Here is a 14,144-nt window from a genome sequence, read left to right as displayed (position 1 = left end):
AGGTACCATCTATAAGATGGGATGATAGATATATTTATGAGAGCTTCTATTATTGCCGCACCAACTTTTACTAAGAAAACATCAAGATGTTTGCTTATTCTGTTGGTATTATGTGAATGTGATATTTCTCCAAACTTGAGCAACTTATGACGAAATTTCAATTCTGGTACGCTATTTATTTTAATAATCAAAACATGTTTTTCTAATGAATTCGTCACTTTTATAATTAATAAATTCACTAATAAATTACTAGCAAGATCGCAATTAACAATGAGTTCTCTAATGTTTTATCAATAAATTCATTGAAAAAATATGTTTTGTGAATTAAAATGAGTAATGTATCGAAACCGATATTTTGCCATATTCAACGCACGAAATGGTATTAGTAAAAGTTGGTGTGGCAATAGAACACAATAATTTGTGTTATATTTAGGTTTGATACATCACCACAATACTACTGTCACATCTCTTGTATTTTGTAAGGGACTTTAACTATCTTTAAGAAGAGTTTGTGTTTATTAAGATTCAGATTCGAATTTTTTTTTTCCTTTTGATTTACGAATAGATTTACTAATTTTTTTATATTTATAATGGAATATTTTTCAATATTCCAACAAAGCAAGCACACAATTATTTTGAATGTGAAAATAAGAGACACTAAATCATCATTAAATATCATGGTCTATGACATCATAGACCATCCAAAATATTGATGTTGACAATGTAAGTAGTTTTCCTTCCTTAGCCTAAAAATCAAATCGATATTTTCAATTCATATTAATGAATTTGACACTTTTTTTCCGATGGACCTAATGCAATAATGATATCCACTCAAACAAAGCCGCCAATTCTTTGGCTCATAAATAATCATTCTTACACTACTTCTCCATTTGACTTTTGTCGAGTGGAAAAAACTTTGGTACATAAGTTTCTTTCTACTCAAAATATAACATTGTAATTGATGACTTTTAGCCATTTGATTTGCACTTTTTGTCGTTGTAGTATTGGAATCATTCATCTTCCCAATGAAGAAAATGCTTAAATTAGATAGTTATAGATCGTTAAACGCACAAATCTTTTGGCATTAAGTCTCACCATAAGAGTGGGCCAAATATAAATAGTACAAAACCAAGAAGAGTAATATATTTTAAAAATATTTATCGAAAGGATAACAACTATTCAATTTTTATTTATTTTATTTCAATAAAAAATAGAAATAGATTTTGTTAAAGAAACATAGATTTTTATTTGAGATTCAGAAGAAGATTGAAAAAATAACCCCGAGAGATTAATGCCTGTAGGTCATGAATTTGATATTCAGTATGGGCATTAATTCCTTGGGACCACCCGTGAGAGCGCACCCTCAGGACTATGGTCTATGGATTGGGCAAAACTCATATACTGGTCCGGTCCGCTGTGTTTAGTGATTATAGACTGTTCTTAGGGTCTACTAATAAATAATAGTTCAAAATTTAAACTTGAAACCTTTTGAGCTCTAAACCCAACCCAAGACAAGCTGAAAACATTCATGACTCAACTACTCTTATCTTTGCTGGGGCGGGAATCCGAAGACCGGTTTCGACCGGCTAATCCGGTGAACCGGTCGACCCAACGATAGATGGCATGATCGTACAGCGAAGGCACGTCGTTTCATTGGCAGTTGGTAAGCATTTAGTGTGTTGCTGCTCTCAGTCATCAGCACACACTTCGATCTGAAAACTGAAATTATCAGAAAATTATTTCGCATTCAAGCCCTAGCTTTTCTCACCCCTCAATTTCTTCTCGAAATATTGATCTTCGGTTGAATCCGAGCTCTTAAATCGATTTTTTTATTCTTTAAACTCGTGTTGGGATCCTTTTTTTACTTAAATCGAATGCATTTCATATGTTTTGGTTCAATCGATGCTCTCGTCTACGAATCGAAGGAATTCGAACAGGTATGAGCGTTAAAGTGAAATTTCTGGTTTAATTTTGAAATTTTGGTGCATTTTCTTATAGAGATCCGTGTCTTTGGAATTCATGCATTTGTTGAAAGTTTCAGGGGTTTATTTGATTCGTTTCGATGCGATTTGATCTGAAATGATCTACAAAGATTAAAGATTTTTTTCGCAGATTTGAGCTTTTTTTTTTTTTTCCAGTTAGTTTGATCTAATTGTTTTGGAAATTTTGATCGGAACAAATTGGCCTTAGAACATTAATTGTATCTTTAATGGTTTTAAGACTGTAAGTCAGAACTAAAAATCGAAAGTGATTCAAGATTTTACTTTAGTTTGCAGAGGGCTTTGAATATCAACATGATCGTGATCTGAAGAACTGCCATTCATTTATTGCAACCAAACAAAGTCCGTGAATCAGAAAAAATGGATATTAATTATCAAGCTCATCTTTGTCCCCATGTTTTGAAAATTCCCTTGATAAATTGACACAAGCCGGTAAATCTTATTTGCCTCAGAACCTTTTGCGGGTAACAATTAGTTCTTTGATTTATCGTTCTAAATCGATTGGATTTTCTCTTTCAGGTCCTTCTATTGGATATGCTCGTATAAAAGGCTTCATATGTTCAAAATATGTGGTTTTGCTCCACAAGTTTCTGGGAGGATCTGTGAGAGTAGAACCCTAGATCAAAAGAATATGAAAATTAACAACTTTTTTTGCTCGAATTGATCGGAATATGTTTTCAATCCGATCAAATTTTAAGATTTGTATGATGTATGATTAGAAGCTTGGGGCAGTCAGATTATGTAGGTCAAATTTGCCATATTCTTCTCTTTTTATATTTTGGGTTCGTTTAGTTTCTGTTTTTCTACCCAAAAAATACAGAGGGACAGTCATTATCAAGAAAAATGCTGGAGCCTGTGATATGTTCTCGGATTATGTCTCCTTTTCGTGAGGAAAGTGGTGATGAAGAGCTCTCCGTGCTTCCTAGACACACCAAGGTTATCGTTACAGGAAACAATCGAACAAAATCCGTTTTGGTGGGCCTGCAAGGTGTTGTCAAGAAGGCTGTTGGGCTTGGTGGCTGGCATTGGCTGGTACTTCCGTTATTCCTTTGATAGCTGTCTTCAATTTCATCTTCTTTTACCCATCTAAGTTTAATTCTAAGCCTATAATAATGTTAAATACTTTAACGTCTCAATTTTGAACGCTAATTCATTCTGCCCTGGAAAATTCAGCTCTGTTTTATGTTTTGATTCAAAATTGGCTTGTGGTTTTCCTGCATGTTGTGAAAACTTTATGAGTTGCTTATTAGAAAAAAGAAAAAAAAATTGGTGTAGATTTAAAATTGGCTTGTGTGTTCCTGTATGTTTAGGAACTTTCTTAGTTACTAATCAGGAATAAGGAAACTTACTTAACTTTATAACCTGTGTAGAAATTGAGCTAAATTTAGGATCAGTAGAAGTATTAGTGGGGTTTGAATTTGATTGAAGTAATATGTTTTTTTTCAAGAAGTTCACTCTATTTAGGATTTCCTAATTAATATAACTTGGTTCTTTCTTGAGCTAAATTTAGGATCAATAGAAGTATTAGTGGGGTTTGAATTTGATTGAAGTAACATATATTTTTTTTTCAAGAAGTTCTCTGTATGTAGGATTTGGTTCTTTCTTCATTTGCACAATGGGAAATTAGGCTTTTGTTTATCATTTTTCTTAAAATAAGGAAGAGAGAATTAGGGTTGAGCTGAGAGAAAGAGATGGTATGCTTCGTTATTTAATTAGCTTTGTACTCTCTTTTTTTTGTTGCTTTTTTATGTGATTTCTTACCGCCGGGTGCTTCAGGACTTGCAATACGGCTTAGTAGTTTGGTTAGTGGGTTGAACTATTATTTCTTTATGGTTCTTTTTCTTCATTTTCTCCATCTGTTAGTAATGGATTACTAAAATTAATATTTCTGAATATTTGGGATTCAAGGTTTTGAAAAATGGGGTGGAAGTAAAGCTACAAAGGAATGCTTTGAGTGTGCTAGAACCACCTACTGGGAATGAAGATGACGATGAGGATCATGAGTTAGATCACTCTTGCAGTAGTTCTGGCATGAGCGAAAAGGATAATTTCTGTAAGTCCATGGTCTACTCTTCTTGGATGAACCCCTAATTCATTATGGGCCTTACTAAAATTCTCAATTTGAATATCTAAAATTCTAATTTTTCCTGCTTGGGCAGCCAGTAGTATTGAGTTCCATAAGCTGAACAAGCCAAGAGTTCGACATACAAGGCCTTGGATTTCTTCTGCAAAACTGACAAGCAGAAGCAATTACAGAGAAATCCAATCTAATATTCACAAACCTCAACGGGTAAGAATTTAGAAAAGAGTGACCTCAATCTCTGCACTAAAATTAACTCAATCACTGCTGTAAAATTAACTTACTTTTACATTTATCTATCACCGACAAATGTGTAGAATCAGAGGGTGAACTTGGCAAAACTTGGGATGGCTTCGTTGTGGAGATATTGTAGATGCTATAACCTTGTGAGTTTCTTGAACTTTTTTTCCAAGCTATATATTTTGTAAACCTTTTGTTTGATCATCAAGGGATACTAATATCCCAGAAATTGGTTGTGTGGTGCTGGTACCATACACCACAAGCATGACTCGTACCTTTTCTGGAATGTTGACAATTTGATTGGTCATAGTATGGTTAAAAATATTGCTGCCGAGACTGGAACAAAACATTGACCCACAGAACAAACTGATCATAGGGGCTTAAGATGGTTTTGGGGTGGAATGAATCTAGTGTTGTGCACTCTTATGCATAACACCCACTTATTTTTCTTAGTTTAAACCATTTTACTTGGTGATTTATATCTCAGGTGGGTCCTAATTCCAATCCATCAAAGGAACAAATGGTCGATGCTGTGCAGCGACACTTGTTATCACAGGTCCTCTCACTTCCTCTCTCCTTCCCTTTCTAACGCCTATCTTTGTACATCACAGCTGATGCTTCTTTTGTTTTTATTGTCTTGTGGTTTGAACAGCAGTTGGATGAGATTCAGGTGATCTTGGGTTTCATTGGTGCAGCCAAGAGATTGAAATCAAGGAACATGGTTGGAGTACAGGAATCCATGTAGCATGCATTTTATGCAGAAAAAAGAGTATTTAACTTAGATTTCCCATGTTTGTATTATATACTTATGAATCTAAACTACATACATTTGACTCAGTCCTTGGATCGTTGGGTCCAAGATTCACTGCTAACCATGTAACGTTTGAATGAATTACATTCGAATGTGTGTAATCTTAGGGTTCGGAACGAGTGATGATTGTGTAATTCCTGTGTATAATTGATCATCATCATCATCATAAATTCCCATAAATTTGAGGTTGGTTAAATGGATCTTCTGCAAATTAAAGTGTTTTTTTTTTTTTTGTCTTTTGAAGTCTTAAATTTCTGTCATAGCTTTCTTTGAACAATCTCCTAACAAAGTAGACTTTTTTCTTAGGTGATCTCCAATGATTTTATTTTTAGTTTATTTAAGGTATATAAATTATTTATATTTAATTGCATTCTTCTTCAATAATTGGATGTTATGGCCGTTACATTGTGTTGTATTTAGCTTGTGTAAAGGATTCCTTTGCAACACAAGGGTACTTTTGGTATTAGAGTAACATGTAGTGGTTATTGCTTATTATACTTGGGTTGAAAGCAACTTCACTTTGGATTCCTTTTGTTTATGGTTAGGGTGGTGTTCCTACTTTAGTAGGATTTCTTTGGTTTGAAAATTCTTTGTAGGGGTACACACTCCAAACAAGCATCCTACGGTCCCGACACTAGGGAGGAAGTGTTCTTTAGCTGACTTTCATCATTTCCATGGAATTATCTGCCAGGCTGTTCTTTAGACAGCTATGATGACGTTGACCGGTCAAGCAGACAACCACCCCCAAATCCGCAAATTGATCGATGTCCTCCAATGCCACGTGTATTTTGGCTCTCTGATTCAATGAAAATTTTACCTCTTATTGGTGGAACTGCAAGTTAAAATGCCACGTGGCATAATTATGGACTCACTGACCCTATGGATTTGTGTTCCATCTCTTGATAAATCTATACACCACAAAAGATCAGTTTGATCGGTGACTCGCATCCATTGACAAAAGCATTGTCTTAATAATGATTTCTAATCGTTGGATTTAAACTATTTTTCAAGAGCATAGATCTAACTGGATACAACTTATCAACACTATCATATCCAAACGGTTGTGCCAAAGAAAATGCCAAATGGCATAAAAATGAGGTGCTACTGGTAGGGATGTCAATGGGTCGATTTCAATTCAATTCTTATGATATTTGGAACCATAACCTTTATATTTTATTGATTCTGATTCTTATTGGTTCTGGTTCCGATTTTAAAATAAGTGGAGCCGGAACCGAAATCATAAAAAATCATAGGTACCTGTTGATTTCGATTATCAATAATCGAATGAGAAAAATTATTTCAAAATCATTATAATAAAAAATTCCTTCTAAAAAATAACATAGTATTTGTAAAGTATCAACTTAATAATAATTTGTTCCACAAAAATAATGATTTAATGACTTTTATTTTCAAATATTAAAATGTATTTCCTTTACAAGTAATAAATTTAAAAAGAAATGACTCATCTTAAACTCAAATATTTAGTTTATATGAAATTTGAAGAATTTTATATCATATATGTTAATTTTAAAATATAGGATTTCCTTGAATCATGTATAATGTAAAAATAATTGACATAATAAATTGGTTTCGGGTACCTGTGGGTAACCATTGGATAGAACCTAATGGTTTCGGTTTCTATCGGTTCGATTCCATATTAGATCCGATTCTAATCGACTCCAATAAAAGGGAATCAGAACCGGCGTTTTTGGTTTCAATTTCGGTTCGGTTCTGGGCAAATGGGTACCCATTGACACCCCTAGCTAATGGACCGTGGTTAGTTATGTGACACCATTCCGGATCCCCATTCTTTGTTTAATTAATGATTTGTACCCTATAGAATTGGGAAACATTAATTAAACAGAATCTTAAGTAAAAAAATACTGAATAATGGGGGTGGTTCATGGGACATATGTAAAAACAATGGTTTTTCAAAAATATGGGTTAGAGGTTTTGGATTGAGCTGATTTTTTGCGAGGACGGTCACTATGATGAGAAGATCATTCTCACAAAAAATCAGTTCAATCTGAAACTTTTAAATCCATCAAAAGTGATTTACACATTATTGACAAAAATTGGCTAAAAATCGACGGTCTACATTCTAAATCACTTTTAATGGGGTTAGAAGTTTCAGATTGGACTGATTTTTTTTTTCTTGTCCGGATGATCTTCCCATCATAGAGATCATCCTCACAAAAAATCAGCTTAATCCGAAACCTCTAACCCATATTTTGAAAATTTATTAATGTTACATTATTATTACATATGTTCTTTCATGTCCCTTGATCCGTTCCCCTAAGTAATACTGTGATACATTGTAGAAAATCATAGGTGCTTTTCCGAGTTGAAAAGTGGAGTGACATTTAAATTGATGTGGTTTCACACATTGCTGATGTGGATGCGTGTATGGAATTATAGATGCTTTTGATCGAGATATGAGTGAAAAGCATCTATGGTTATGTGCACACCTCTATGTTAACAATGTGTGAAATGATGCCAATTTAAATATCATTCAACACGACTCTTCCAAGTCTTCTACACACTTACAGGAACATCAATGGTTCTCTACACACATTGCTACTTGTAAAGTTATTTTGAAGCATTGTAGCTAAGCTCAAAGACTGAAGAATACTTCATCCATGAGAACTGTTTGCTAAGTGGGAAAGCTTTTATATATTTATAACAGAAGTTAGAAAATGTTAGGATCAAAATAACTGTTTTACAGAATCAATTGCGACGAATCCAATACACTTGTAAAGTAATTTTCAAATTAGGAAATTTTCCATTATGAAAAATTACAGAAGTTTCCAAATCAGGATATTTTTTTCTAAAATATTATTTTGGAAATTCATTTGATAAATAAAATAAAAAAATAAAATACCCTCATTATCAAAATGCAATTCCTTGTCTTCAACCTTTATCGCCCATGCCTAAGCATCCTCTTTGAGGTTAAGAGAAGAGTCGAGACAATAATCTATAAAAGTAGAAAAGAAAAGACAATAAAATTAGAGAGATATTATTAGAGGGAGAGAGAATAAAGATAGTCAAAGTTTGATGCGTACTATTTAAAAGGGAAGAGAAAAGGAAAGACAATATATAAAATTAAAGGAAAAGAGAAGAAAAATAATCAAGTTAGAGGGATATCATTTCAAATGGAGGAGAAGAGGAAAGACAATATATAAAGTTTAATGAATATTTTTAGAAATGAAGATAAAAAAAATAAAGAGAATAAAGTTGAAGATGTATTAGTGAAAATGAAGATAAGAAAAAAGACAATGAAGTTGAAAGTTCATTGTGTTATATTATATAGATACACGTAAACCTTGAAAAATAAGATAGAATGATTGATTTTGAAAATTTCCATTATAACAATCAAGGGTTTCTACAAGGTTGTAGCAGTATCAAACCATTAGTCCAATCAAAACCGATCGTTTTTTTTTTTTAATAACAAAATTATTTTGATTAAGAGTCCAATGAAAACCAATAGTTCATAATTTTTTTTTTTTATAATAAACGTAAGAGTCGTGATAATATGACTCCCCCATGTGGCTTTCTCAATTGACTCCCTCCCTTGACGTGGGGTGTGCCCGAACCATAGATTTCCTTTCATCGTGATACACAACTGCACAGATATATGGGGATGTGCTGATGTGTATCCCGAGGCACAAAGTTTATGATTCTGGCACACCCACATTAGGGGAGTAGATTGAGTATGCCACATGGGGGGAGTGATATTATCACCAGTCTAAACATAAATAGGCCCAACCAGATTGAATCAAGGTCCAAACCATGGTCCGTCCAACTGCTGATCCAAGTGCAAGAGCTTACATATACTGAAATTTCTATAGGAAAGAAACCTACTTAATGGCTGCAAATGGATATATTAAAATCAAATAAAAAATGAGGCCCTAAACCGTTAATGGTCCGAACTTTGGGCTGGGCTGTGTGTCAATGGAATAGCTTGACCCATCCATGTGGCATCCGATCACACTTTTGGACGCCACATGGAACAAGCTTCAGTCTACTTCAACCTTCAAACCTTGAAGAAAAAACCAAGAATGGGCAACAGGTGGGTAAGCGGGCTGGGTTGTTCAAACTCAAGTCGGACTGGGCTTCAAAGAACACGGGCCATGGTCGGCCTGTAATCCAGTAGTCACTTGGATGGATCTTTCCTCGTTTGGTGTTCCAATCAGTTAATTGTCCAAGTCAGATGTAATTAGTCCTCAAAGTCAACGGCTGTAATCTATCTTTGCCAAAAATTCAGTTAACAACGTGTACGAATCTCCATGCTTTGTGTACCACCGAATCAATCTCTTGCAAAAAGATATTCTTTTTGAATATTTAGCCCTCAACTTCACTCGTATTTATAAAGAAAGTCCTCAGTCTTTTATGAAGCTTTCTCCCCCTCGTATGAGAGGAGGAGAAGAAAGATACGGAAACGAACATAAATAAAATCGCTCTTCAACTTCAAGTTCTATAGATAGAATATAGAAATTCCCCAACTTGATTTCTTTTTGGATACTGAGGTAACGATTAAAGTTTCTTTTTTGATCTCTTTTTTTACTGATTAATAATCTTTGAGAAGCTTTGCTTGATTGTGTTCTTCAATTGGTGAATCTTTGTTTCTGTTTTTATTTTATTTTATCGAATTCGTGTAATTAGGGTTTATGTTCTATTTGTGAATTTTCGAACTGAAATAGTTAGAAAAAGTAATGATATCTACCTTTTGTGTTCGATTTCTATGTATATCTCTGTAATACGATTGGCGTTCTTGTTGTTGTTCAGTTTGGATTCTTGTATATTTCGATTATGATTTCTGGATTTTAGCGTGATTAGGTTGTCAATGTGAACTTAAATGTTTGTGATTTTGGTAGGGCAAGTAAGTTTGATGTTTGTGTAGTCATGCTCTTATACTGATTTGATTGCACTTCTGATTTGATTTTATTTCATTTTGAAGTAATTTAAATAAAAAAATTGTGTTAGAAGAATAGTGGAAGAATTTCTTAGCAAATCTAAAGAAAAAAAATAAAATAAGATAAGGGTTATGCTCACTCAAGATTTGGCAACAAAAAATAATCGTAAGAAACTTCAAAAAATATGGAAAGGGTAAAAAACGAAGTAGTAGTAAGAGAAGCAAAATATATTGCGTATTATGATCTATATAATTGATTTGTTACAACAGAGAGAAGAAAGATATTTACAAACTTATAAGAGTGTTTCGAATCTTGATCATTATCATTATCTCTATCATCATCTTCATGATGATGATGACCGGAAACCTTTCTTGTATTATCATGATTCAAAAAATTCAAAATACAAACTAAAGTTACAAGAATTGGATGATGACATATGGTAATCTAATTGTATTAGCTTCTATGAATTAATTCCTTGATAAGTGATTTTAGAAGTTCCCATAAAGTCGTTAGGGTGGTTTCCCTTTGTTATCTACTCATTTCAAAATATGTCTTTACTCGTTAACTATGATCAACACTTCAATTCCGTGTTTAAGACACTTAAGTGTTTCACTACTGGTGTACAAACAAGGCTAGATAAAATGATACAGTTCTATTTCAAGGTTGCTTGGTGTCACACTAAAGTGAAGCTTTATTGAGATCTAGACTGTCACTTTGTGGATGTTGAAAAATTACCATATTCAGCTGTGTTATTCATATTTACTTTGATCTTCACTTCAGGTGATAAATTATTACTTGGTTGAAAGTGACATACTTGCTGGAAGTTGTATTAAATGTAGATAGTAGGTCACTACAAAACTGATTATGAACTGTTGCGGTTTTAGTAGTTTCCGTAAGGTTAATGTCTCTTGCGTTACATTTTTCTCCAATATTCCTAGCTTAGTTGACGTTTTTTGCTTGTTTTCTGGCATGCATTTGCTGTCTTTGAACATTTATATCTGTCTTGGATATCATTTGCTTCAACATTTATATCTGTCTTGGATGTCTTTCATGGCTGGTTTGAACTTAGTACTTATGTTCATGCTTCTAGAAGTGTAGCTTCAAATATATATTGCTTATCATTCATCTGTTTTCCATTTCAATTTCTTACCAAAGAACAGGAAACAATGCACCAAGTGCCTGCAATTTCAGGCAGATTGCAGAGATAATTGAAAAATATGGGAGGTTGCTGTTGTTGTTCTTCCGGAAGATCTCAACTGAATGGGGCACCGGTATACTATTATGTCAGTACTTTCTGTCCATAAACAATATATTGCACTCATTTTGTTTGCTGCAAATATGTGTTAATTCTATCACCAGAGTTTAATTCTTTAAGCTTTAACAAATTAGCAGAACTTTATATGTATGCCTTAACATGGTGGATACTTTTGCTACCCAATGGTGAATTTCTGTCGTGAATAAACATCACATATATTCTGAGAGGTCCATTGTTATTGAGTTTGAGTATTCTTTCAGCTTTCTTTTATATATTGTTTTTGGGGCTTTTCTAATTTCAATCGGGCCATTTCTTATGTTCTGCTCACTTACTGTTTTACTTTTCACGAGTTAGCGGCGGCAATTTCAATTTCAACTTTCAATATCCTACCTTCTTGACTAAAAGAATCAGCCAACTTATCTTCTTTATTGACGTAATTAAATAATGCTCCCACCATATAGTTATGACAACAAACTTGTCTTTAAAAAAAAAAAGATAGTCAAGACAACACTCAATAATTCCATCAAATGGTTCTTGCTCTTTGTCTACAAGGTTCTTATGCCTAATTATTAAAATTGGACATTTCTTATATGGTTTTGGTCAATCTGGACTGGACTATGGGGAAGTGGAGAACCAGAAACAGAATGAACAAACCGGATGCCAGATATTATCATACCAGATCAGAGGATACTCAAGAATTCTAGTATGATTTGAGGATCACTTAATTTAGGGAAACAATCTTGATTATCTGAAGGCCTTGCATAGACAAATAGATGGGTCGATGTACAGTCATGAGTGTCTTTATTAGATTCACACGGTTTATACCTTATTATAACCGGATCAAGAGAGTGCGAGCTGCAACTGAATACCTGGAATCTAAGCTCGAATTTTTGTTAAATAAACATCTATGGCTCCTTTGTGATCTCTGATTTTTGAAACAGATCACATTGCAATGTTATAACTTGGAGCTGCATTGATTTGGAAATGTTGTGCTGGCATGTAGATTCCAATCAAAGTTTTTTTTTTCTTTCGAAAAATGAGATTTGGTTCTTTCTTTGGATATCCTTTTGAAAAAAATTCAATTCCTTCCTGCAGTGCCCACAAGCTCTGGAAGAGCAGGAGCCCTTGTCATCCTCCCATGGTGCAGCCTCTGCACTCTCTACTGAACTTTTAGTTGATACAAACCTGGACACATCAACACCTGACACCTATCGAGCACCTCCTGCACCAGTGCCATATGCTGTGGATTTAGGACGTCCACAGACACCGCCAGGTGCTCAGGACAGTAGTGGAAACAAGATCGATTCAGTAGTGCGAACAACAGATTCTGAGTCTATTGGAGAAACAGTAAATGATATTGCATTTGAAAGTTTGTCTACGTGTGAAACACTGAAGGAGTCAGACCGGAGAATTGAAGATTCTGTTCTTCCTTCCCCAAAATTGTCTGAAGTTGAACCTTCAAAGCCGAGTGAACCTATTGTTTTGGCAATGGAAGAAGAGGATTGCCCCATCTGTCTTGAAGGTACAGAGTGATTTACAAACTTTTGGAGATGAAATTTTTTTTTCTTGCCAATTTTTTAATTTCATCCTTAAGCTATTGTATTGGGACTACAAGAGCTGCTGTTAAGTCTTTGTTCCTCCCTGCAGAATATGATATGGAGAATCCTAGAATTGTAACAAAATGCGAACACCATTTTCACCTTTCTTGCATTCTTGAATGGATGGAAAGAAGTGACACTTGCCCTGTATGTGATCAGGTTAGCCTTTGATGTCTGTGTATTGTTAGATGCTGTTATTAACTAGATGACAATTTCCTCCTAAAGAAGAAGAGAAAAAGGGAAAAATGACTTTTAATCTGCCATTTATGGATTGCTTGCACATGTACTTCAGTTAAAATGATTTGTCTTTTAATGATGCAGGAAATGATATTGAACCATGCCATTATTGAGTAGCATTCAAAGAGACCTGCAGACGAAGAGGAAAAGTTCTCAGGCGTTTGAAATGCAAATTTGTTTAGGCAAAAGGGATAATTGGGGTTCTTTTGTTAGTAGTTACCAGTTTTACCACCTTTTCAGCTATAAGTTTGGTCAAGTCATTTCTAGGGGGAGACTTTTGTACTCCAAATGTTACGTCTGTGTGGGTTCAGTTCCTTGTAATGGAATGAGATCTATACGCAGCATGATGACAGTTTGCTTAGTCCTTATGCCACTCTTCTCCATGTTTTATACGTTTTTTTTTTTTTTGGGTCAGTGCTTAGTTGGTTGGCACAGTGGAAGAATGATGATGGTGAGCTGGGAACTTGATGTTATCTGGAGTCACTTGTCCACATAAAAATGGTAAATGCAGCATTTATGTCATTTTCTTGATTTGCTTGAGTTTGAGTTTGTTTTCTTCTTGTACAGCTCTCAGAATCTTCAAACAGGGATGTTGTGGGCAATTTGTTTCTGTCCCCCTCCCCCATATTTTCTTGTGTTGGATTTTCATTATTGTAAATAATTACCTTGCTTCTTTTTCTTCTTGGTGGGGCAATCTTTTTTTTTTTTTTGTTATTATTTTAATTATCAGTATATGGAATTGTAGAATGATTAGATCATGTACTTTAATGAAGATCCAAGTATTTTAAGTTTCGAGATAACATCATGTACTTTCGGAAATTAACTCATTAAGGCAAGCAAGAAAGCATCCACATGATTCCATTATTTCTACTTGTTTCTCATAGCTTGCCTTCCACCTGGACGCACGCCGCCTCACAACATTCTATTGTTACAATAAGTTCAAACTAAGTATAGGGAGAAGAGGTAGGTTGGTATAGCGGTGAGGCGTAAGGCACATATGGGTGTAGTGT

The 14,144-nt window shown here is 34.3% G+C and overlaps 2 protein-coding genes across 6 annotated transcripts; both read left to right on the top strand.

Annotated features, from left to right (window-relative positions):
- The first annotated feature begins 1,647 nt into the window (after window positions 1-1,647).
- On the top strand, window positions 1,648-5,327 carry LOC147389822 (uncharacterized). Of its 4 annotated transcripts, none has more exons than XM_086419053.1 (8): window positions 1,648-1,937; window positions 2,270-2,432; window positions 2,520-3,032; window positions 3,909-4,053; window positions 4,160-4,290; window positions 4,398-4,466; window positions 4,808-4,876; window positions 4,976-5,327. In XM_086419053.1, the coding sequence occupies exons 3-8, from the start codon at window positions 2,844-2,846 to the stop codon at window positions 5,063-5,065; spliced, it is 693 nt and encodes a 230-aa protein (XP_086275179.1). In that variant the 5' UTR covers window positions 1,648-1,937; window positions 2,270-2,432; window positions 2,520-2,843; the 3' UTR covers window positions 5,066-5,327. The 4 variants fall into 4 exon arrangements, with proteins under 4 accessions (XP_086275179.1, XP_086275177.1, XP_086275176.1 ...); XM_086419051.1 differs by having other exon boundaries at window positions 1,649-1,937; window positions 2,277-2,432; window positions 4,973-5,327; XM_086419050.1 differs by having other exon boundaries at window positions 1,649-1,937; window positions 4,973-5,327.
- Window positions 5,328-9,498: 4,171 nt separating this feature from the next.
- On the top strand, window positions 9,499-13,807 carry LOC147389821 (putative E3 ubiquitin-protein ligase RHB1A). 2 transcript variants are annotated; one of them, XM_086417883.1, is made up of 5 exons: window positions 9,499-9,657; window positions 11,200-11,327; window positions 12,395-12,821; window positions 12,947-13,056; window positions 13,219-13,807. In XM_086417883.1, the coding sequence occupies exons 2-5, from the start codon at window positions 11,262-11,264 to the stop codon at window positions 13,249-13,251; spliced, it is 636 nt and encodes a 211-aa protein (XP_086274009.1). In that variant the 5' UTR covers window positions 9,499-9,657; window positions 11,200-11,261; the 3' UTR covers window positions 13,252-13,807. The 2 variants fall into 2 exon arrangements, with proteins under 2 accessions (XP_086274009.1, XP_086274010.1); XM_086417884.1 differs by having other exon boundaries at window positions 9,500-9,657; window positions 11,205-11,327.
- The last annotated feature ends 337 nt before the right edge of the window (window positions 13,808-14,144 follow it).

This window comes from Akebia trifoliata, chromosome 12 (genome assembly GCF_017979445.1).
Source record: "Akebia trifoliata isolate Shusen 1 chromosome 12, ASM1797944v1, whole genome shotgun sequence".
In the NCBI taxonomy this organism is placed as follows: domain Eukaryota; kingdom Viridiplantae; phylum Streptophyta; class Magnoliopsida; order Ranunculales; family Lardizabalaceae; genus Akebia; species Akebia trifoliata.
This window is presented reverse-complemented; position numbering and strand designations above follow the sequence as displayed.